The sequence below is a fragment of the Phascolarctos cinereus genome, unplaced genomic scaffold (genome assembly GCF_003287225.1).
Source record: "Phascolarctos cinereus isolate Bilbo 61053 unplaced genomic scaffold, phaCin_HiC Scaffold_5;HRSCAF=322, whole genome shotgun sequence".
NCBI classification, from domain to species: Eukaryota; Metazoa; Chordata; class Mammalia; order Diprotodontia; family Phascolarctidae; genus Phascolarctos; species Phascolarctos cinereus.
In genome coordinates, this window is record NW_027555958.1 from 313217546 (window position 1) to 313241905 (window position 24360).

The following is a 24360-nucleotide window of genomic DNA, read 5'->3' on the forward strand; positions in this document are numbered from 1 at the left end:
CTTGGATAAGTCACTTAACTTCTTATTGCCTCCCCCACCCAGGTCACTCTCTAAGACCATAAGTAATAGAGAAGATGCTCTTCTGCATGAATGGAAGCGAAGGGATGATGGGACCTGGACCCCAAAAGCCAAAGACCATGTCTTTGGAAGCACCACTAATCTCAATAAGCCCCTGTGAGAAAATTCTCTCCTTGTTACTGGTACATAGAGTTGACCCTGTAATTCCTCATATAAAAGCTATCAGTGCAGGCACAGGGTGCCTGCCCAAGAACCATACTCTCGCAACCCCTCTATCTTGTCCCCTCCATAAAACTATCTCTGTTGACTCCCTGAATTTTCCCATACGCTCCAGCAGCCCAGCACTTTGCTGGATTACTTGCATATGGTGAACACTCCCCAATCCCACCTCCATATCACCTAGTTAGCACACTTGCCATTCATTTCACTGTCCCTCTTCTATGTAAGTTTAGCATCACCCCCATTAAGTTGCAAGTTCCAGAAGGAACTTAACCCACTTCTATTGGCATCACAATAAACTTTGCCACTTGACTGGAGGACAGTTTGAGTGTGTAAATTCATTCCGGGCGAGGTCACTCTGTACCTTGACATTTTGGGGGTCCCAGCACCCCTAAGCCACGTCAGAAGGAGTTTCTACCCAGGGAGTTTCCCACATCAGTAAAATCACAGGTATGGACAAATAAACAAACAAACAAAACCAAGATGCTAATCTCATAGGAGGTAACTAAGAATGGAGCTAGGTGGCACTGTGGATAAAGCACTGGGCCTGGAGTGAGGAAGACCTGAGTTCAAATCCAGCCTCAGACACTTACTAACTATGTAACTCTCAGTAAGTCATTTAACCTCTCTTTGCCTTAGTTTCCTTAACTGTAAGGAGTTGTTGTGAGGATCAAGTGAGATATATTTGTGGAATGCTAAGCACAGTGCCTGGCACATAGTAGGTGCTATAGAAATACTTAGTCCGTCCCTTCACTGCTGAAAGAGTGCATGTGTTAGATTTTTTTTTTTGCACATTCTTTAGTTAAAGTTCTGTTTTTCCCCTTGCAGGACCAATTAAGAGAACAGTCATTCTTCTGAAGCCAGGATACACAACCAATTGGTTTCCTAAAATAAGTCTCTTCCCATCAGTTACATAAGCAAGGAGAATTTTTCAATGCAATCCAAAAGCCACACAGTACTGTCCCTTTCTTTAAAGGAATTCTTAATTCCCACAAAAGTTGTCAAGATCAAGTCTGCCTGCTTCAGAGATGGCATTGGAATACAGTCATCATCGTAAACATCATTTAATATTCTCTGAGCAACAGAAGAAGGCAAGTGCTAGCTCACATAATAGCCTAGGTCTTGAAAGTATATAATAGTGATGGAGATGGTTGGGGAGAAAAGGGGTAGTGATGGCAAATGTGGCAATAATCCAACTCAAATTTTGTGGGCCAAAGAAAATGTTTTTGAACTAAAGATTTTTTGAAAAACTAAATGAAAGATTATTAAATCTTTCCACTACCTTAATCAAGCACATTACCGTTTATATTTGGCAAGTTACAAAGTAAATTTAATTAATCAAATCAATAAGCATTTATTCAGTGTCTGTTATGTACCAAGCACTGTGCTAATTTCTGGGTGTACAAAGAAAAAATATGAAGAAATCTCTGCCCTCAAGAAGCTTATTTTCTTCCAGGGGAGACATGTTCCCACAGAAATATAGACAAAAATATATGTAATCTATCCTGTCCTCCTGTTGTCTTAAAGTCCCACAAGGGGCTTCGCTCCAGAATCAAATGGAGTGAGATCATTCTGAGGGGGGACTGATCCCAAATAGGGGTTTGGAGGTTAGGCTTGTCTCTTTCCCTGACTCATTGCCACCACCCCAAAGAAACTCATAACTTAGGAGCCTAAGGTATCCCCAGAAAGTGGGGGCTCCCCAAAATGGGGTCCCTTTTAGGAAAGGTACTCATTGTACATTATAAGGATCAGTAATAGGAAAGAAGTTTATTTCTCCTGTCATTGAAAAATGTTCAAAATACAAAAAGCTAATAAGCACATATTGATGAATATGGAGAAAAAGTGTTTTATTATTAATAGTAAAATTGAACTTTACTTCTTACAGTATTTTTTGTTATTTTCAGAGGAATTTGCCTACTGTTATAGGCATGGGTAGAACATAGCTGTTATGAGCCAAGATGCCCCACCCACACTTTATGAACACCAGTGACTATAGTATTTTTCACCATTGGCTTCTTTCTTCCTGTCCTGAGGGGGCACTGAAATGGCATTCCGGAAAACTGCATTTGTGCCTATCCATTGACCCACATGATCTTGGGCAGTCCCTTCTATTAGACTACAGACATGCTCAGGTCTTCCTCATCCTAATAAAGCCATTTCTCAACCCTTGAGTTCTTTGTTCTGTCTCCTTCCATTGTTCACTTAGTAAGTCTACACTTGCCTCCTCTGATTCCTCTAGTTACCCATTCTTACATCAACCCTTTGTAAGATGGCTCATTCCCATCATCCTATGGAAACAACTCCTTCAAAGGTTACCAATGGTGCCCTACTAATCAAATAAAGTTAGATCATTTAAGGCACATTAGAGGCCATCAGGTCCAACTCTCCCCTCACTTTACAGATGAGGAAACTGAGACAAGAGAAATGATTTGCTCAGGGTCATACAACTAGTAAGGGTATGAGGCATGATGTGAACTCACACCTTCCTGACTCCAAGCTCTGCTCTTGATCCATTGAACCACCTAGCTACCTATGCCTTTTCTAATAGATTTTTCCTATCCCTTCTTCTTCTGTATTTGCTGCATTTAACCTTATTAACTACTCTCTCCTTCCTAAAAATATCCCTTTATCTTCCCCTACTTTCCTGTCTCTCTTCTACCCCACCAAATGTGCCTCTGTCTTCTTTATTGGCTTCCCTTGCTTCTCCCATCCTCTATAAAAGATAACTCATATTTATTTAGTACTCAGATATGGGTATATTGACATGTGTATAAGTGCTATAGATATGGATGTTGAATTGCTAATTAATTTTTGGAATAAGGGAATGGGACCACAAGGGGGTGCCTCTGGGTTGAGTGGGGGACAGGCATGCTAGGTTCTTTGTATATTCACTAAAAAATAAGGCACAGAAAGTATTAAGGCAAACAGCATATAAAGTTCAGAGACAAATGGAATGGGGTGGGGAGAAGGTTCAGAGTCAGACAACATGGGGTTGGGGTGGTAGAGGAAGACAGGCATCGTGGGGAAGAGAATAGGAAAGCGAAGAGGCACAGAGAGGCAGTTAATGTAATTATGGATTGGAGTTGGGAGCACTCAGACAGCGTGGACCCTTTGGAAATGGATGAGGGTTTGGAAACAGGACTTCGGTGTCTCATTTGTATATGGTTTTGGTGGAGGACAGATTAGCTCTTATCTGTGCCACCTCGGGCTTAGCTCAATAACATATTCACCTGGGGACAGGGTGGGGGAGTGCGGCAGGGCTTTGGTCACCTTAAGGCTGCAGCCTGGGGGATAGGGGGTGAAAAAATAAAATATATTCACATCATCTCAAAGCTATCAGCAACATCTGGTGTTCTGTTGATCTTACTGCAGATGTCTGGAGCTTATCTGAGGCTTACAAATCGTGGACAGTTAGTAAGAGGAAAAGATCCTTACAGTAAGACCTAGCTGGCTTCCCACAATTTAGCACGTAATCTGAAGACTTGGCCTTTATTTTATTTTCATTATTCAATTACCTTATCTTATTAATTAATTGTTGGGTTTGTTCTTTATTATTATATTATAAATTATGTGTTGTCTATTATAATGTATTAATAATTATTGTTTATTTAATTAATTATTTTGTTTTAATTTATGAGAGGGTTTGCAAGTAACCATTATACTGCCTTTATCAGCTATGTGGCAAAGTGGATGGAGTGCTGGGCCTGGAATCAAGAAGACTTATCTTCATGAGTTCAAATCTGGTCTCAGACATTTACCAGGTGTGACCCTGGACAAGTCATTTAACTCTGTTTGCCTCCGTTTCCTCATTTGTAAAGTGAGCTGGAAAAGGAAATGACAAACCACTCTAGCACCTCTGCCAAGAAAACTCCAAATGGGGTCACAAAGAGTTGGACATGACTTAAAAAAAACTGAACAATAACAACCACTCTAGGGAACTGAGAGGATAATCCATGCAGAAGATACAGTATTTACTGCCATTCAGTGCTTAGCACAGTGCCTAGCCCATAGTAGGTGTTAATAAATTCCTGTTGATTGACCAATTGTCTGTTTGATTGGGGAAAGTAAACTGAGTCTAAGAGACCATTTGAAATGTTTGGTGCTTCGGGGCGCAGCGGATAGAGTTCCAGCCTTGGAATAAGGAGGACCTGAGTTCAAATCAGACTTCAGACACATGACACTTACTAGCTGTGTGACCCTGGGCAAGTCACTTAACCCCAACCGCTTCACCAAAAAGGAAAAAAGAAAACAAAACAATATTAAGAAATGTTTGATGTTTCCTGTATTTGTGCATGAATGTCTCTGCATTCTTTATATCTTTAAGCATTTTTCTTGTGGGGGTAAAATAAAATTTGTTCTACACCTGTATTATATATTGAGTACTTTTATGGGAGGGGAACCCTGTTACCCCTACTTTGGGAGGAAACCCTAAACATAATCCATACATAAGTATTGTTTTAGAGATCACACTAGTTATGGGGGAGGGTGGAAGGGAGGCAGAGCTAGAGAGAGTGAAACCTGACCCACTGGTGGGGGTGCAATTAGGGTTAAACCTGGACCTATGGGAACCTTATAGGGGCATTCGGGGTCAATAGTTCTGTTTCTCAGTTCTGTCAGATTCTTCATTGACCTGATTTGGGGTTTTCTTAGCAAAAATACTAGAGTGCTTTGCCATTTCCCTCTCCAGCTCATTTTACAGATGAGGGACTGAGGTAAACAGAGTTAAGTGACTTGCCCAGGACACAGCTAGTAAGTCTGAGGCCAGATTTGAACTCAGAAAGACGAGTCTTCCTGACTTCAGGTCTGGCATTCTAGCCACTGTGCCACCTAGCCATGCATTGTGGCTGGAGGGAAGGAGCAGTGTGGAGAGAAGGAGAGAGAGCATTTATCAACCCCTCCACCTACCTCCTACACTGTCCATCCTCTTTAACGAAAAAATGACATAACCTACTAGGTAAAGAGCCAGAAAGTCATAGATGCAAGTCCTTCAACACGTACTGGTTGTGTGACCCTGAGCGAGTTACTTAAAACCCTCAATGCCCCAGACAAGTCTTTCACATCATATATTGTAGAGCAAGTGCCCACGTGCTCTACCTGGAGGTAATTTCCTATATCAATGAAATCACAGGTCCAGTACAATTCCCCCAAGTCCACCTTTAACTGATTGTTAACTCCTTTGGAAGGCAGAGACTGACTGAGTCATCAGAAAGAACCTTAGTCACAGATGCCCTCATTGTGTGGGAAGATTTTTCTCAAATTTTATAGAGATGGGAAAGTAGTCGTGTGGTCAAAAGCTGTCGTTATTCTTTCGGTTGCCTTTTTTTTTTTAAGTGATAACATCTGTGGTTTTTTTCCTAAGTATTTGGTATATTCCTTACTTTCAGACAGGTTAAAAACATTGTTACCTCAACAACCTCTCAATTGTGTCACCCCCAGCATGGCCCTCCTCTGTGGACAACTGGTCCAGGTGTCTTTCTCCTCTTTGTTTTCATTAGTGCCATTCCTGTTTTCTCCGATAACACTTTGGGGACTACGATATTAAAATTCAGTTGTGGTGGCCCCACTGTCATTGATGGGGGAAAAAAGTTTGTTCTAGAAATCTAAACAGATTTTTCATGTTCCTCAAGTTAAACGCAGTCAGGGTGATCTGTCTTGAGACTTGCCAAGCTTTCTATAAATATTTTTCTATCCTCTCACTGTTTTATGTGGTGATATTGCTCATAACCTTCCACCATCATCCTCCCTAAGTTTTTAAAAGCACATTTGTATTCTAAATTGGTGTTGGCTTTGACTATCATGTCTCCCTTTTTGGCAAGGAGATCATAGGTAGTAATTAAGCTCTTCCAGCCTCTTCACTGCAGTGAATTATAAATAAAGGATCATACTTTGGTGATACATAGGGTGATAATCTATAAGATGGTCTATGTAGATATGTGTTCTTTTTATCTATTTTCCACTTTTCACCATCAATAGCTTCTTTATGTAAATCATATCTCATTTTTATTCATATTTATCATATCACATTTTTATTCTTTCTTCTAATTTGGTGTTGATTTTGAACTTTGCTCTAACAAGTTAGTGGTCTGATTGTACATAGATAACTGATTTGTGTATGACTTCCATGTCAATAACAAATAATTTCTTATTCCTTAAAATAAAGTTAATTTTTTTTATGATTTCATTCAGCATTTACAATGTCCACATCCTTACTCTCTTCTTGAAAAAAATAGGTGTATGGTAATGAAGCTTCTAAGCAGTCTGCAACCTTTAGGCTTTTTTTTGCTTTATCTTGAACCATATTTTCCAACATAATTTTTGCCATCCTTGCTCTCCCTTTCTTTTTATTGAAGTCACTGAGTATTAAAGTAAATTAAAACCAGCTTCAGCCATTCAGTCTGTCAGTAAATATTTATTAAGTGCCTATTATGTGCCAAGCACTGTGCTTAGCACTGAGGATACAAAGAAATGCAAAAAATATTCCCTGCCCTCATGGAGCTTGCAATCTAATCGGGGAAACAACATGCAAACAACTATGTACAAACGAGCTATATACCAGATGACTAGGAAGGAGTCAACAGAGTGAAGGCATGGGAATTAAAGGGGCTCGGTAGAAAGTGGCATCTTAGCCAGGACTTGAAGGAAGTCAGGAGGCAGAGCTAAGTTGGGAGAACATTCCAGACATAGCCATTCTGGGAGCTGGCCAATCAGAAACACTCCAGCAAAGCTCTAAGCAAAGTACAGGGGAAGGAGAAGAAAAATGAAAGGTGAGTGATGATGCTTGCAACTAGAAGAAACAATGATAAGGGAAACAAAATAGAAATAGCGTGAATTTAGAAGGCCGTATCAAATTCTTAAGAACTTCTCTGCCTCCTCATTCTCTGCAACAGAAGGGGGCGGGGGGGGGTGTATGTGTGTGTGTGCGTGCGTGGTGTGTGTGTGTGTGTGTGTGTGTACACACACACGATGTTGAGAACACTGGATTTAGAGATTAAGGATGTGCCTTCAAAGCCTGGCTCTGGCATTTAGTACCTGCACGAGGACCTTGTGTGAGTCATGCATCCTCTTTAGGTCATGATTTTCTCACCTATGAAATGAAGCAGTGGTATTAGACAGCCTGAAAGGGCCCTTTCATCTCCAGATCTATATATGATCCTAAGTTGATTCATAAGCAATTTTCTTCTCAGGAGACCTGTTTTCAAGAGCTCACCATGACAAATCAGGGAAGTGCCATGAAATGATGTCTCATTACTTTTGAATACATAATTAAAAACAATTCTTCCCTCTCTTTTATTTGTCTCTCCCAGGAGAAGCTGTGAGCAATCCTGTATATAATTTGTTCACAAGGAGTTCTTTTCATGTTGTCTACTCCCTTTAGACAGTGAGCTTCCTTGAGAGGAGGGACTGTCTTTTGCCTTTCTTTGTATCCCTAGGGTTTAGTGCAGAACCTGGCACGGAGTAGGAGTTTAACAAATATTTACTGAATGACTGATTGATCAGCCTTCTATTTAGCTGTAACTTCTGGCTTCTGGCTTCCTTTATAGCATGAACGTCAAGGTTGATAATAATTCCATTCTTCCAATAGTAGGTTGATTCATAGGAATACTGAAGTGAGTATAGAGAGACAGATAGATCTCACATTTAAAATACCAATAGTTAAAGGAATGTACATAGATCACCTAAAAACTAAATGATCTTTAACAGCTTAGGCCTACTTTTCCACTACTCTTCCAAGACTAAGGACTGTTTTATACTTTTCTTTGTTTCTTGGGTTTCCTTAGGCAAAGAATTCATCACCTAGTGACCAGCTTCCTCACAACTATTCTGCATTGAGCTAAGCTAGTTAAGACATAGTCTATTGGCAAGACCCACTGAAATAGCTGTTGGAAACCCAAGATCACCTCCACTCCATGATGACACTTTAAGTAAGACTTGTGTTGTGTATGTGTGCACTCATGTTTGACAAAGACGACCCATCAGAAATGCTTGCAGGAAGCCTGTGAGTAGAGCAATCTATGAGAAGGGCCTGTCAGGGCCACAGCAAAGGGTGGAGTTAACTCTCAGTTTGTACAAGGAGACGGAAATAGAAAAAGGGCAAAGCTAAAATCCAAATTGGGCCACTAGGAGATGGACTCAGAAGCCACAGTTTCTAGCAAAGTTTCTAGTCTAACCCTAGCTACCTGATCCAGAGCTGCAACAGTTGCATTTCTGGGACCTAGAGACTTCTAAGAAACTAGAAGCTAACACACCAGCAGCCTGCCTCAGAGCAACAGCAGGGAACAGACTACAGAGCGGATCTGCCCATCCAGGTTTACAGGAAGGAGAAGAATCTGGTCCTATCACAAAGTCCCAAACCAATATGAGTAAAGAGAAGAGAATGCCAAATACAATAAAAAGATATTATGGAGTAAGAGAAGTAGTAAATGTAGAAGAAAGAACCCTGCATCAAACTCAAGCAAAGCCTCAGAGTATTAAAAAAATGCTCTCCACAAAGACTCGAAGAATTGCTGGGGGGAAATAAAACAAAAAGATTTTTTTTAATGAAATTAGAACTCTTGAAAAAAAAAATGGAAGCAGAATTAATAGCCTTGAAGAAGATGAAAAAGTAGTAGACTCCTTGAAAAATAGAATGGAGCCAACAGAATTTAATGACTCCATAAAATAACAAATTTAAAAGACTGAGGGGAAAAAAATAGAAGAAAACATAGGGTATTTATTATCAAAAACAACTGACCTTGAAAAAAGGCCAAGAAGAGATCATTTAAGACTCTACGGACTTCCTGAAAACTATGATCAAACAACAAACATGGATCCCATATTTCGTCTTTTCTTTTTTCTTTTTCTTTTCTTTTAACCCTATCTTGCCCATGCTGGATGCTCAGTGGTCACTAATAGGCCTGACCCTACTACCAATCAACATGGGAACTTTCACCTGATCCATTTTTCCATCGTGGTCCATTTGGTCCCATTGCAGGCAGCCTGGTGGCCCTCCATGTCTAGATGTTCACCATATTGGTGCCAGATCTATCTATCTGTCTCTCTATAGTTAATTCAATATTCCAATGAATTATTCCACCTACTGCCAGTCCTGATGTTAAACATTTACCAGCACCACCCCAGTATTGCTCTCTAAACACTGCTTGAGCTCAGCTGGAGTGCAGAATAGACTGGAGTTATCACCAGATTGAAGGCTTGGTGACTGGAGGTTAACAATAATAATAATAATAACTGGCATTTATATGGTAATTTAAGGTTTGCAAAGGACTTTACATCCATTATCTCATTTGAGCCTCAAAATATTCCTTGTCTACCGCCCTCCATCTCCCACACCCTCCTGAAAGTGTCTATGGCCCACCTGGGCTTGATAACATAAGGCTAAGCCCCAATCCTATTACAACAGATAAGGCCTGGAACCTCACTAAAACTGTGAAATAGGGAAAGTATGTTAAATGCTCCCAGCTTCCTCTCCTCTTCCCACTCTCATGAAATGCCCATAGGGCAAGACTTGTAAAAAGTAATTTAAAGCTGCCAGTGACCACAGAGACTTAAAGTAGTCTATATCTCCAGGATATTTGCTTTGTGAGAAGCAAAGACTTAAACACAGAGACAGTTTAGGGTAATATGAAAATCCTGGATATGACATCAAGGGATCTGAGTTAAAGTCCTGGATCCTCCAACCCTTTGTGATTTGAGACAAGTTACTAGACACTTGCTAGCTGTTGGCCCTGGGCAAGTCACTTAACCTTGTTTGCCTCAGTTTCTTCATGTGTAAAATGAGATGGAGAAGGAAATGGCAAACCACTCTCCAGTATCTTTCCCAAGAAAACCCCAAATGGGGTCACAAAGGGTCAGACACAACTGAAACAATGGAACAACAATAGTAACAACACTCTAGTAAGCTTGAGTTGCATCTGTGAGGAACTAGCTGACCTCTAAGGTCCCTTTCAAGCCCTAAATCTGTGGGCTTCTAAGCCAAAGAAATGATCTCTAGTGCCAAAATCTCTGGTGTCAGCAAGCCAAGAAGGGAAAACCTTCTGGGGAGCAAGAGGAGTCTTACCAGTTCTTGCCACATCACATATCAGCTACTACTCAATCCATGATTCAGAAGCAATTGGTAGCATCACTAGCATTGCAATTACAGTGTAATGAGCCTGACCCCATGAGCCACACTTGACTGCCAGTCTCACTGCTTCCAAGTCACAACTCATTCTTTAGGCAGAATGTATTGAGATATGTGATTTGATAACCAGTATTTCCAAATCTGAAGAATTATGATCAGGGCTGATAATAGGGTTTTCCTATAAACATGTGCCCTTGATTTTGTTGGGAGTTTCTTTTTTCAGTCACTTACAACTCTTCATGACCCCATTTGGGGTTTTCTTGGAAGAGATACTCGAACGGTTTGCCATTTCCTTCTTCAGCTCATTTTACAGATGAGGAAATTGAGGCAAACAGGGTTAAGTGACTTCTCTAGGGTCACAAAGCTTGGAAGTGTTTGAAGCCAGATTTGAACTCAGGAAGAGGAGTCTTCCTGACTCCATGCTCAGAACTCTATCCACTGTTGCACCTAGCTGCCCTTCTTGGTTTTATAGCTTTTTTTTTTAATGGGGCAATGGGGTTAAGTGACTTGCTCAGGATCACACAGTTAGTGAGTGTTATGTTTCTGAGGCCGGGTTTGAACTCAAGTCCTCCTGACTCCAATGCCAGAGCTCTATCCACTGTGCAACCTAGGCACCCCAGTTTTAAAGAGAAATAAAATCTTGCTCATTTCAAACTTATAGGGGGCAGCTAGGTGGCGCAGTGGATAGAGCACTGGCCCTGGATTCAGGAGGACCTGAGTTCAAATCTGGCCTTAGACACATAACACTTACTAGCTGTGTGACCCTGGGCAAGTCACTTAACCCCATTGCCTAGCAAAAAAACAAAAAACAAAACAAACAAACTTATAAATCATTCCTGATTCTCTCATCCCAATTGACATCTCAGCTCTTCTCCTATTACACACACACACACACACACACACACACACATATTCCCCTTACAAATAGACTTTGGGCGAGGTACTGTGCTGTGGGGGTTTTACAAAGATGAATGACACCCTCACTCTCCTTATAGAAGTTATAGCTTAGTACTTCAGAGAGCTATAACTTCCTCTATGTAGGTGGATCGTAGATTTAGAGTGGGAAGAGATCTTGGAGATCATCTGGTCCATCCCCCTCATTTTACAGATAAGGAAACTGAGGCCCAGAGAGGTTAAGCAACTTGCCCAATAAGCATCAAAGGTGACATTTGAACCCAGGACCTCTGATTCCAGAGTCAGCGCTCTTCACTGCATCACAAAGTCCTTCCCTTTATGTATGTCACTACACTGAGATGCTGCCTTATTCCCAAATGGTGTAGCAAAAGGAGCACCCGAGGCTGAGTTAGAGCACTGGCTCTGCTATATGCTATCTAAGTAATAGTGAGTAAGTCACTTTGACTTTGCTGAGCCTGGCTATCTCCATCCGTAAAATAAGGATGGTGGGGAGTGGACCAGATGGCTCCTAAGGTAACTTCCAGCTCTAAATCTGACCCTATGAAAGTGTGTACGCGCCCAGATTTTGTATGTGATATAGTCAGAGTGATACATGATTGCTGTAAGTATATGAGTGACATATATCTGTAAGTGATTTTCCTAAAGCATAGGTTCTATTATGTCACCCTTCCTCAATATATTGTAGGTTAACCATGTATACATAGATATTAATTCAGTTCTTGTTGTTCAGTTGTTTTTTTCAGTGGTGTCCAACTCTTTGTGACTCCATTTGGGGTTTTCTCGGCAAAAAAAAAATAAGGGTTTGGATCAGACATCCCTTCCAAATCTGAAAGTCTAGGTATATAACTCTCTTTGATGGAACATTAAACACGAATTGTTCTCACTTTGACTCCTACCAGACTGACCTCATAAGAGGCGATAGGAACATCTATCTATCTATCTATCTATCTATCTATCTATCTATCTATCTATCTATATATATATATATATATGTATAGAGAGAGAGAGAAAGGACCTCAGCAGTCATCCAGCCCAGCCCCCATATTTTATAGATGAGGAAACTTCAGCAGAGAGAGATGAAATTACTTCCCCAGAGTCCCACAGGTTGTAGTGGCAGAGCCAGGATTAGAACCTAAGGCCTCCAATCACAAACCCAAGCATCCTTTCCACCAGGGCAGTTGGCAGGGTTTGAAGCAGTAAATGTAGAGGAACCTGACACAGGAAGAGGGAGGGGCAATGTGGCCAGGGAGAAAGGATGCTGGATTTGGCATCAGAGGCCCTCAGTTTACAATCCCAGCTCTGCTTGTTACTGCTGGTATGACCTTGGGCAAGTCACTTCTGCTCTCTATAACTAATTTTACTCATTTGTAAAATTAAGAGATTGGACCAAATCACTTCTAAGGTCCTTCCCAGCTTTAAATCTCTGAACGTGGGGTGTGACGGGTCAGAGTTTAGAAACAGGGCCAGGCTGTGCGGTTTTGCAGATCAGTCCCTAGCATGTTGACTTGCGCAGCACCAGCACATGGACATTGGTTGACCTATAGCCATATCCTTTATTACCATGTTGGTCTAACTATAGGAGGTTCTAATGGGCTGTACCTCTCAAAAAAATCTCTTTGAAAGGAAAAATGTATATAGTCACACATGAAAATTAACTACTGTTCACCAGTTTGGGATATAAACAGGACTTACTCCCACACACAGTCCCTCTCCTAGAATATAAACAGGCTTTTCAAACCAAGACTGATAAGGATGAGTCACTCTCACTAGTTCCACCCTATCCCACTTGTCTGTCTTTTGTCTCTCTGCTTCCAGAGTCTAGAAGGTTTTTATTAAGAGGATTTATTCTGTGAAGTTTGGATTCAAAGACCTGCAGTTGAGGATCTAGAGGACCACATGTGGCCTCAAGGCCTCAGGTTCCCAACCTCTATATCTAGACCATTTCCTGGCCTAGTTCAATTCTTGGAAAGCCAACGGCTCCATGGAATCAACCAAGCCCAACTCCCTCCCTCTCTCTTCTTCTCTCTTTTTTCTCAGAGATCCATTGAGTCCCCAGGAATCACCTCTGCATCTGCAGATAGCAGTCTCAACCTCATTTAACCAGAAAATAATAATAATTATGATGATGATAGCTAGTATTTACATATAGCTCTTCTTATTTAATCCTCAAAACAGTACTTTGAGGTAGTAGGTGTATTATTATCCCTATTTTACAGAGGTTAAAGTGACTAGCCCAGGGTTACATAGCTAGTAAGTATCTGAGGAAGGATGTGAACTCAGGTCTACCTAATTCTGAGTCCAGCATACTATCTACTGGGCCACCTAGTTACCTTAGAGTAGAGAACAGAGCTCTGGCCTGGGATAAATGGCATATTGTTTAGGAAGAGGGATGGCCGGGGTCCTCATTAGCCTCAAGGACCAGGTGGAGAATGGGAGAGGTGATGACTTTTGAGAGGAGGTCCCTACCTCTAAAGAGCAGGAATGCAGGCAGTTCCTAGGAGTACAAAGGCAGAAAGCGTCTCTGTTCCCTTTCAGAACCATCTGGGAAAGTGTCCCCACACAGTCTCCTCCAGAGGGTATGTGTGGGACAGTGAGGGAGATGTTCCTACTCATTCTACCCTTCACAATTCACAGAATTAAGAGCAAGAAAAGATTTGAAGAGATGCTGCTACCGAGTTTTGTGAGTTTTAAATGTGTCCATGGTACCATAAGCCAGATTACAGACCACACCCAAGTCTTATACATGCAGATTTGGGAGAGAATGTAGCTTATACTTGGATCAATACAGTATACCTAAATTTCTCAAATAAGTCTATCTGTCTCCTTCCCTAAAATATGTATATTTTAAAAATTATTTCATGTACTCCTGGAAGCCTGCTCTTACTTGGGCAGAACACAGATGATTTTTATTAAATACAGCTGACATTTATATAAATGGTTTAAGTTCTTTGGTGCACTTTACATGCATTATAATTTCATTTGATCCTCACAACAATCCTGTGAGGTATTATTTTCTCCATTTTACAGACGAAGAAACTGAGACTCAGGAAAGTTCATAGATCAAAAGAGCATAGATTTAGAGGTGGAAGGGGCCTTATGAGCTGTTTAGTCCAGCCCCTTTATCAGAGGAGAGTGTGGCTTATATATGCATTATAGTGGGCAGGTCATTCAGCTAGGAGTCTAAACTTGGAGTTGGGAAGAACTGGGTTCAAATCTTGCCTCTGACATTTACTACCCAGGGAACTTTTAGGAAAGTCATTTAACCAAAGTGTTGGACTTGAAGTTAGGGAAACCTGGGTTTGAATACCACCTCTAACACTTAATACCTACATGACCCTAGTCAAGAGAAACTTAAATAACTTGCCAAGGGTCCCAGCCAGTAAATGTTGGAGGATGGATTTGAACCCACGTCTCCCTAACTCCAAATCCAGCACTCTAGTTAAAAGATTTCCCCAGGAGACATACAGCCAGTAAGAACATATAAGAGGCAAGATCTGAACCAACTGGGCTCTCTGTGCTGCTAGGCAATCTTACCATACCTCACTTACCAGGTCACTATCCCACCCTCCACAGTGGCTCTTCCATAATTTTACATCCCTCCTCAAACCTCCCATGGCTTCCCCTACCCCCACTGTCTCAGTTGAGAACGCAGCCTCATGTTTTACAGAAAAAAGCAGATCATTAGCCGTGAGCTTCTTCTCCTTCTTTCTCATCTCCTGTCACTCAGGTGCCTTCTGTCACTATCTCCTCCTTCACTCCTATCTCACGTGATGAAGCAGCCTCACTCTTTACCAAAGTTAATCCCTCTTTCATTCTATCCTATCTCTTCCAACAGATTGCCCCCTCTCTCATTCCCATTCTTTCACTTATTTTCAATCTCTCCCTCTCTACTGGCTCATTTCTTTTTTCTTTCTTTTTAAGGCATTTGGGATTAAGTGACTTGCCCAAGGTCACACAGCTAGTAAATGTATGAGGCCGTATTTGAACTAACATCTTCCCTACTCCAGGGCTGGTGCTCTATCCACAGTGCCACCTAGCTGCCCCATGGCTCATTTCTCACTGCCTACAAACATGACCAGGTCTCCCTGAAAAAAACTTTACTTGATCCTTCCATCCTCATTATAGTTCTCTATCTCTTCTGACCTTTACAGCTGAACTCCTCTGAAAGGCTTCTACAATAGGTGCCTCCACTTTCTCTCCTCTCACTCTCTTCTTAACCCTTTATAATCTGGCTTCCAACCTTATCATTTCACCAAAACTGCTTTCTATATCGCCAGCACTTAGCACAGTGCCTGGCACACAGCAAGCAATTGATAAATGTTTATTGATTGTTGGAACCCAGGTCTTCCCAATTCCAATTCCAGCTCTCTATATAAGGGATTGTCTCCTCTTTGTATCCCAAGTATTCAGCACAGTGCCTAACACATTGTATGCACTTAATAAATGACTGCTGACTGCACAACTGATTCAGAACTCTAGTTAAGTGACTCTTAATAACAGCTAATAATTACTAACAGTTATATAGTACTTACTAGGGGCCAGGCACTGTACTAAACACTTTACCAGTATTATCTCATTTGATCATCACAACAACCCTGGGAGGTAGGTGCTATTACTATCCCTATTTTACAGATGAAACTGAGGCAAACAGAGGTTAAAGAGACTTGCAAAGGGTCACACAGCTAGTAAGTGTCTGAAGGCAAATTTGAACTCAGGTCTTCCGGATTTCAAGCCCAGTACTCTATCCACTGGGTCACCTACCTAGCTGCCTCTGATGTTCAAAGCCAGTCTTCTTAAATCTCATTCACCCCTACATACTCTAGATCCAGTGACACTAGACCCCATGTTGTTTCTGGAACAAGACACTCCATCTTTCCACTCCAATGCAGGTTCCTTGTTTCCCATGCCTGGAGTGCTCTGCCTCCTCATCTCCACAGGCTTCCCAGGCTTCCTTCTATGGGGTGGTCTCCAGTCATCCTGATCTGCATCTCGCCCCTGGACCCAGATGGCTCCTTAGGAGAGAGTGAAGCTGGTGACTTTGCACAGCCCTCCCTCACTTAAATCCAATTCACTTGCAGGGCATGGAGTCATTTTCCTGATGTCACAGTCCTCTTCCAGAACAAAGGACCAATAACAACAAAAATCTCTCTTTTTGCAAGAAGCCTTTCCTTATGCCATATAATGCTCATGCCATCTCTGTGGATTACCTCCTCTGTGTCTGGCTTGCTTGTACTGGGTTGTTTGCATGTTGTCTCTCTGTTAGATTGTGAGCAACTTGAGAGCAGAGACTGACTTTACCTTCCTTTGTTCTAGTGCTTATTACAGTTCCTGATGTATATTAAATGCTTGACAAATTACTTGTTGACTTGACATGATTTGCCCACGGTCATGCAGCACGTAAGCATCAGAGAAGGGATTTGAACTCAGTTTTAACTCCAGGTCTAGCATTCTAGTTAAATGACTTGCCCAGGGGCACACAGCTAGTAGGTGTCGGAAAGGGATTTGAATCCAGGACTTCCTAACTCCAAGTCCAGGACTCTATCCACCGAGCCATGCCACTTTGCCACCCTGCCTTTCTTTGCGGCGGCTGCTACAGATACAGAAAAGAAAACAACAACCACAAAAAAACAACTGGGGGCCGCAGTCCTTAAGAAATGTCCGCTCGATTACAGAAGATGATGTCACCTCCTTAGCCCCCACCCCGAAATCCCGCCTTTCTAAGTTCCCGCCTCTCCTCTCCCTTCCCCCTCCCATCTCGTCTCCCTAAGACTCCGTCCCCAGCCCACGGGTTTCCACCGCCCTCCGCTCCGGTCCCACCTTTTTCCCCGCCCCTGGGACGAGCCCAGGACTGTTCGGCCAATGATCGGCTCACTCTCCACAATTACCCCGCCCCCGTGATGCCACTTCCGCTCCTGCGCTCTGAGGCCCGCTGTGGCCCCGCCCCCCTCCGGGCTCCGGCTCTGCTTGTTGAGCCCCTCGGGCCCCGCCGGGGCCGAGAGGGAGCGAGTGAGCCCGGTGGGAAGCGAGGGCGGGAACTGCCGAGCCTCCGGCCCCAACAGGTAGGAGGGCGCGAGTTGGTCAGGATCAGGCTTTAGGACCGGGAAGTAGTAGTCCAATGCCTGCCTCGCTCCCCTGGGGAAACTGAGACCCGTCCCCGCCCCCACCTGGGGAGCAGCGGCTGGTTCCTTTTTGTCCCCGTCTCCGCAGAGCCCGGCAGAGAGCCGGTGCTTCAGTTGTTGATTTGAGTGGGGGGCGGCAAGGTTTGGGAGCCCTGGGACCTGGGTTCGGATTCTGACACTGCCACCTTCTGTGGGACCTTGGGCAATTCCCTTCTTTCTGGGCCTTGGTTTTCTCATCTGCAAAAAGAGAAGGGTTGGGGATGGACTAGATGAGGAGTAACCTGGGATACACCACCGGAGAAAGCCTGTCAACGGGGTGTGGGGGATATTCTGGCAATTAACTGTATTACCCTATCGCACTTAATCTATTTTATTTCATATGTGGATATCCATGGCAAAGCCTAGTCTTTGTTTCCTTTTGTAAGGAATTAGTGGATTTTGGAAGGTTTTGCACATGCGTAATAAACTCTGGAATGCCCTAGGATCGTGGATTTAGAGCTGGAAGGGACCTTGGAGGCCGTCAGATCTAACCCTCCCTCATTTTACAGATGTAGCGAGCAAGACTGGTTATTAAATTAGCGGGGTATGGGAACATCTTATGCCCATGTGCATGGTACACTCGTGAAAGCCTCAGCATCCTAGATTGAGAGGTAAAAGGGACATTGGAGGACATCAAATCCAACCGCCCCCCTCCCCATTTTATGGGTTTAGAAACTTAGACTGATGATTGAATTGGAGGTATGGGAACGTTTTTTGTTTTGATTTGGTTTTTTTTTTTCCTTATATGCATGGTAAACTCTAGCATTTCATAGGATCCTGTATTTAGAGCTAGAAGTCCCAATCTGTCATTTTAGAAATGGGAAGCAGACGGGGCATAGGAAAGTCTTTTTTTTTTTTTTTTGGTAAATATGCTTGGTAAACTTTAGAATTTCCTTTCATATTGAATAGAAAGTATAAGAAGGTTTACTGAAGGTCAGGGGGTATAGGGATAAAAAAAATTGAGAGCTCCCAGGCTAGATGACTTCTGAGGTCCCTTCCAGCTCTAATGAGGGGGAAGGAGAGGGAGGGGAGGCTGGCATTGGCATCCTGTTCCTCTTCTGTGGTCTGTTCCTTAAGAGGACAACTCTGGATTTCTAGGAGAAGGTAAAGCCATGGCTAAGAAATGATCTCTTGTGTCTAGCAGAAAAGTAACATGATTTGGCTGGACTAGTTGATAGCAGAGCCCTTCCATTTCTAAACCCTATGACACCATGAGAAAGATTTGCCAAGGTAATAGTCAAGAGGTACTGAGATGAGAAGAGACTGCTTTTCATGCAGTTTTTTGGGGCGTGTGTGGGGAGTAGGGTTGAGAGAAGGGATACCAAACTGGACCTAAGGTGGTTTTGAGGGGAGCTGTTTTGCAGTAATTTCCTTGACGGGGTATCCTGGCTAGTGCTGGCAGGAGAGCATTAAGACGTATCTCAGAAAAGTCCAAGAGGAAAATTATAGATTCTGTGATTCATGTTCCCCTAAAGTATAGCATAGAGGGTGAAAGGGTAGAGGGAAAAAACTAACACTAATCCTTCTTGTTTCTTTTTCTTGTTAAATAAGCAAAAACCGGGAACATGGAAGAGAATAAGCGATCACTTCCTGCCCCTACTACTATGTTTGCTGATGGGAGTTTGATCCTGTGGACTCTTTGCGCAGTGTTGGTGCCCGTGTTGATCACCTTGTGGTGTAGCTTCCAGAGATCCCGGAGGCAGCTTTACCAGAAGGACATTTTCCGCAAGAGCAAACACACCTGGCGGGACACAGACCTTTTCAGCCAACCGACGTACTGCTGTGTGTGCTCCCAGCACATCCTCCAGGGTGCCTTTTGTAACTGTTGTGGGCTGTGCACTGGTGAAGATTGCCTCAAGAAAGCAGATCGCCGGTTCCAGTGCAAAGAGATCATGCTGAGAAGTGAGAAGATTGACCAGAATGGCATGGATCACCATTGGATCCGTGGCAATGTCCCTCTCTGCAGTTACTGTTTTGTTTGCAAGCAGCAATGTGGTAACCAGCCTAAGCTCTGCGATTACAGGTATTGCAGTTGGAAGGCGCAAGGTTGGGATGATTGTATAATGTCACGAGGAAGCCTGCTTTGATCTCTGCTAATGTTCCAGGGCTGGGTGCGTTCATGAAGCAGGCTAATTAGCATCACTGGTATGACGCATCTCACCAGCATTGACGATGGACTGCAGTGACAAATAAGGGAACCATTCAGTGAATGTACAGTATGTGTCTCATGCTTCTGATCCAGTTCAGCCCTAGAGCAAGAGTTGGGGATAGGGTTAGAAAAATATTAAATATTTTCTCAAGATTGTAAAACTAATTTATTCTTAATTCAGAAGCCTGCTAGTCACCACATAGATCAGAAAAAATATCCGTATTCTAAGTGACGTTCTTAGCACATTAAAGTTGTTGAGAGTCACCATATGGATGTTATTGACAGCCTTATTTGCTTAAGGAGGCTATAGAAAAGTGATTCTTTTGACAGATGGTCTTTATGTCCGCTTAACAGATTTCACTGTATTAATAATTAGTGACTTTGACTAGGCAAAAAGACCTTATAATGAATTCTGTGCACTAGTGCGAGTTAACCACATTCTTGTTCTTCATTGCTTCTCTGTGCTAGAGTTTGATTTTATGAGTACCATCTGAAAGGAAAAGTGAAAACAATTTAGTTCCTCCTCTGGTGTGTTTTATTGGAAGCCACAAGGTTGTTAAAAAGTGTTAATTTTTGTACTGGGAAAGAGTGCTGGACTACAGTCAGGAGAGATTTGGGTTCAAATCATGCCTCTGATACTTGTGTGACCATGGCCAAGGCCCTTGATTCCTTTGAGCCTGAGTTTCCTGTACGAAAAAAAAATGGCTGTACAAATCATTTCAACAGATGTTATTAAACAACTGCTCTGAGCTAGGCCCTGAAGATTCAAAGATAAGACTGTAGCAGTTAAGGATCTTCTCTCCTATTGCATCTCTTGCTCTTGCCTTCTCTACAACCAAGGCATGCTGAGCAGGGTTAGAAAAATAAGAGAAACTTAGAGGAAAAAAAAGGAGAGAGAGAATGAACAAGCATCCTTCTGAATGTGTGGTTTCTAACATTCTAAGATCTCGTATGTTCAGTGCTTTGCAAACCTTAAACACTGTTTAAATATCAACTCATTATTAGAGTGGCTAGGATTTCTAAAGAGACAAATTGAGGCTCATGTAAAGAATAACTTCCTAATGATTAGAGGTATCCAAAAGTGGAAGTAGTCAGTTCCCCCTCATTGGAGGGATGACTGACAGCTTATCTGATACGGTTAAGGAGTTTCTTATTCAGATACGATTTGGGCTACATGGTCCCTGAGGTCTCTTCCCGCTGTGAGAGTTGGGGAAAGCAGGGACACTGTGTTAAATTCCTGATGCTCTTTTGGTTTTAAGACCAGTGTATGTGTGTTATGAGGAAAGGTGACATTTCTATTCAGACTCTGGTTTTTGTTTTTATTTCTAAAACCTCCTCTCATGTCCTAGGAGATTTGCAGCCGTGTGTGCTAGCTTTCAAATAGATCTGGACAGTTGTATGGTCTCTGTCTTTTCAGATTTTGGTATTCTATTTATACTTTATCCTTTTATTCTCATTGAGAGCTAGATTAGCAGTGACTTGAAATAGTTTCCATAGCTGCTCGTAGGCAGGCTTTGATTGAAGAGGGTTGGGATTAGGTTATAAAGAAGATGGTCACAAATACAGCGTTGTGATATTTCCCAGTCTTTCGCTCTGAGCAGAATTAGATAAAAGAGGTTTTCTTGAACATCTGACAAGCAGCTGATTAGGTTAGCATAAAATAATTAATTTGGAATTTTTCATAACAGGTGAACCTAAGGCTCTTGCATTCTGGATATTTATTTTTGAAAATGTAGATTTGTTCCTAGTACATTTAGGATTCATCCTGAAATCATTGCCATCTTTTCCCCTTTTACAAAGATTCTTCAGTAATAACTTCTAGAACATTTTTCATCCAATAAAATTAACAAAAACAAATTTCTTTTATGTAATTTGGTTGTCTGTATTTAATAATCAGTGGTACATGGGGGTTCCTTTTTTCAAGAATTTATTCTTAAAGGTCGCTGTGAGGAGTCTGGTTTATTTCTAGTTAGATTTACTTTTATTCTTTAGGTGTTTATAGTTCCCTGAGGGAAGGACTACATTGCTTGGAAGGGCTGCACATTTAGTAATGTTTATGCAGATTTATTTCAGCCAGGAATTTTATGCAGCATTGTAGTCTGCTGTGACTGTCTATGTGTCTATGTGAGGTGATTCAGAACAAGAAATAAAGGGAATAGATATTTAGGACTTCTGAAACAGTCCAGATTGGTTCTCAGCTTGAGTATATCTAACTCTTAAGGCAATATCTTCTAATTGCAGCAAGTTTCCCAAAATTTTAGGTTAAAAAATAGCTCTAGTAATATAAACAGTGTTTAACCAAGTGATTCATCATTGCCCTTTTAAATGTTACTGTGAAGTCAAATGTCCAATTAGGTCTAAGTAAATAAGGAAGTTTACCTTTTGCTAACCCTGAACCTCAGGACGTATTTGCTTAATCAGTCAATAAGCAGATTATATATATATATAGATATATAGATAGATAGATAGATAGATAGATAGATAGATAGATAGATAGATAGATAGATAGATAGATATCAGTAAGCAGATACCATGCCAGACAGCTAGGTTGCCAGTGGATAAAGTGCTGGGCTCATCTTCTTGAGTTCAGATTTGGCCTCAAACACTTACTAGTTGTGTGACCCTGGGCAAATCACTTAACCTTGTTTGCCTCAGTTTCCTCCTCTGTAAAATGAGCTGGAGAAGGAAATGGCAGACCACTCCATTATCTCTGCGAAGAAAATCCCAAATGGGGTCATGAAGAGTCAGACACAACTAAAAAAACTGAATAGTAACATGTGCCAGGCACTGTTCCCAGGCCCAGGGGATGCAGATACAAAGACGATGAAACTGGGGCCTAGAAAGGCAAAGACAATCAATCAACAGTCATTAGAACCAGGCATTGGGGACACAAAGAAAAGGATGAAGGTCACTATTTTAAGGAGTTTACATTCTCCTGGAGGAGACAGCATATACCTATGTGGTATATACAGACCAAATAGCAGGTGGTTTAGGGAAGGAGGCAGTAGGAGCTATCTGGAGAGACTTCATGTAAAAAGGTGATTCTTGAGCTGAGTGTTGAAGGAAGTAGGAATTTTGCGATGCCAACATGAAGAAGGAGAGTCTCCCAGGTATGGGGGACAATCTGTGTAAAGATTTAAAGACTGAAGATGGAGTGGTGTGCAAAAGGAACAGAAACAAACTCAACAGGGTATGGGAAGGGGTATGATGTACAATGAGGCAGACAACAGAGACAAGTTGGGAACCAGCTGGAAAAAACAACTGGGAAACTTATATTTAATCATAGAGGCACTAGGGAGCCACTGAAGTTTGAGTAGGGAGGTAATATGATCAGGCTTAAACCTAAGGAAAATCATTTTGACAGCTTGGTGGATTTGAGTAGGAAGAAACTTGACCACAGAAAAACCAGTTGGGCTATTACAGTGGTCAAGGCAAGAGTTAATATGGTGAGGAGGTAGCTGTTCCTGATGTGGTGGAGGAATTCAAGATCTGATTGATAGCTGACTAGATAGGGTGGATGAGGAAGAATGGGGAGTTGAGTATTGCACCAAGGTTTTGAATTAGTAACCTGGACAGAATGAGGGAACTTCAGAAGAGGGATGCATTTGAAAGAACAGATCTTATGAGTAGTGGTTTGACATGTCTATGGGACATACTGTTTGAAGTGTCCAATAGGCATTTGGTGATATTTAACTAGAGCTAAAGAAAGAGACTAGGACTTGGTCTTAGAGCCATTTGTGTAGAGATAGTAAATTTTTTTTTTGGTCAACAGTTACAAAGCTTTCATTATAATGATATTAATAGCTAGCATTTAAAATGCTCTACAAATTTATTTCATTTTATCTTCACAACAACCCTGGGACGTAGGTTCTATTTTTAACCTCATTTTATAGTCAAGGAAACTGAGGCATGCAGAGGTTAAGTGACTTGCCCACGGGTCACACAGCTAGTAAGTATCTAAGGTCAAATTTGAACTCAAGTCTAGAAATGGTCATTAAACACATGAGAACTGACAAAGTCATCAAATGAAAGAGTATGAAAAAGCACAAGACTGGGAGTCAGAAAAGCCTCAGTTCTGGTCCTAGTTCTAATACTGACTAACTATGTGACTTTGGCTAAGTCAGCTCTCTTCTCTGGGCCTCAGTTTCTTATCTGTAAAAAAGGAGGTTGGGAGTTCTACATTTTAACGTTCTGTAGGCCTGTTCTATATTCTTTATCTTAAAAGCTGGTGAATTGAACTTTTAATCTGAGCAAACAGTATTAAGTGCCGCCTGTGTTCAAGATACTGAGCTAGGTGTTTGGGATACAAAGGAAAGACCAGAGTCCCTGCCCTCAAGAAGCATCCATTCAATAAGAAGAGATAGAACACATACACATACATCTAAGTGTAATAGAAGGAAAATTGAGAAAGAGATTGAGGAGTGGGAAGGAATAATCATGGGAGGGTTCACAGACAGGGTAGCAGCTGACCATTAAAGGAAAATAATGATTCTAAGAGATGGCATTGAGAAGAGAGTGCATTCCAGCCATCAGGGATGGATCATATAGTAGGAATAAATACATGGAGGTCAAATTTGGAGGATAGGGAATGTCAAATTTGGGGCTCAGCTAGCAATCCTGTTTTGCTGAAGCAGCAAATAAATGAAAGTGTGATATGAAATAAGGCTAGAAAGTTAGGAGTCACATTATGGAGAGGGGGCCTTAAATGCCAGGCTAAGAAAACTGTGTTTCCACCTAGCAATAGGGAGTCCTTACAGAGTTTCAGGCAGAGTTGATTATCCTGT

The 24360-nt window shown here is 41.9% G+C and overlaps 1 protein-coding gene across 1 annotated transcript in view; it reads left to right on the forward strand.

The window, feature by feature from the left end:
- The first annotated feature begins 17200 nt into the window (after nt 1–17200).
- DGKE (diacylglycerol kinase epsilon) overlaps nt 17201–24360 on the forward strand; it is a 28793-nt gene continuing 21633 nt past the window's right edge. The window contains exons 1-2 of the mRNA XM_020991929.2: nt 17201–17328; nt 18979–19450. Of these exons, the coding sequence (XP_020847588.1) occupies nt 18993–19450 (458 nt within the window). The 5' untranslated portion in view covers nt 17201–17328; nt 18979–18992. The remainder of the gene's footprint in view (nt 17329–18978; nt 19451–24360) is intronic.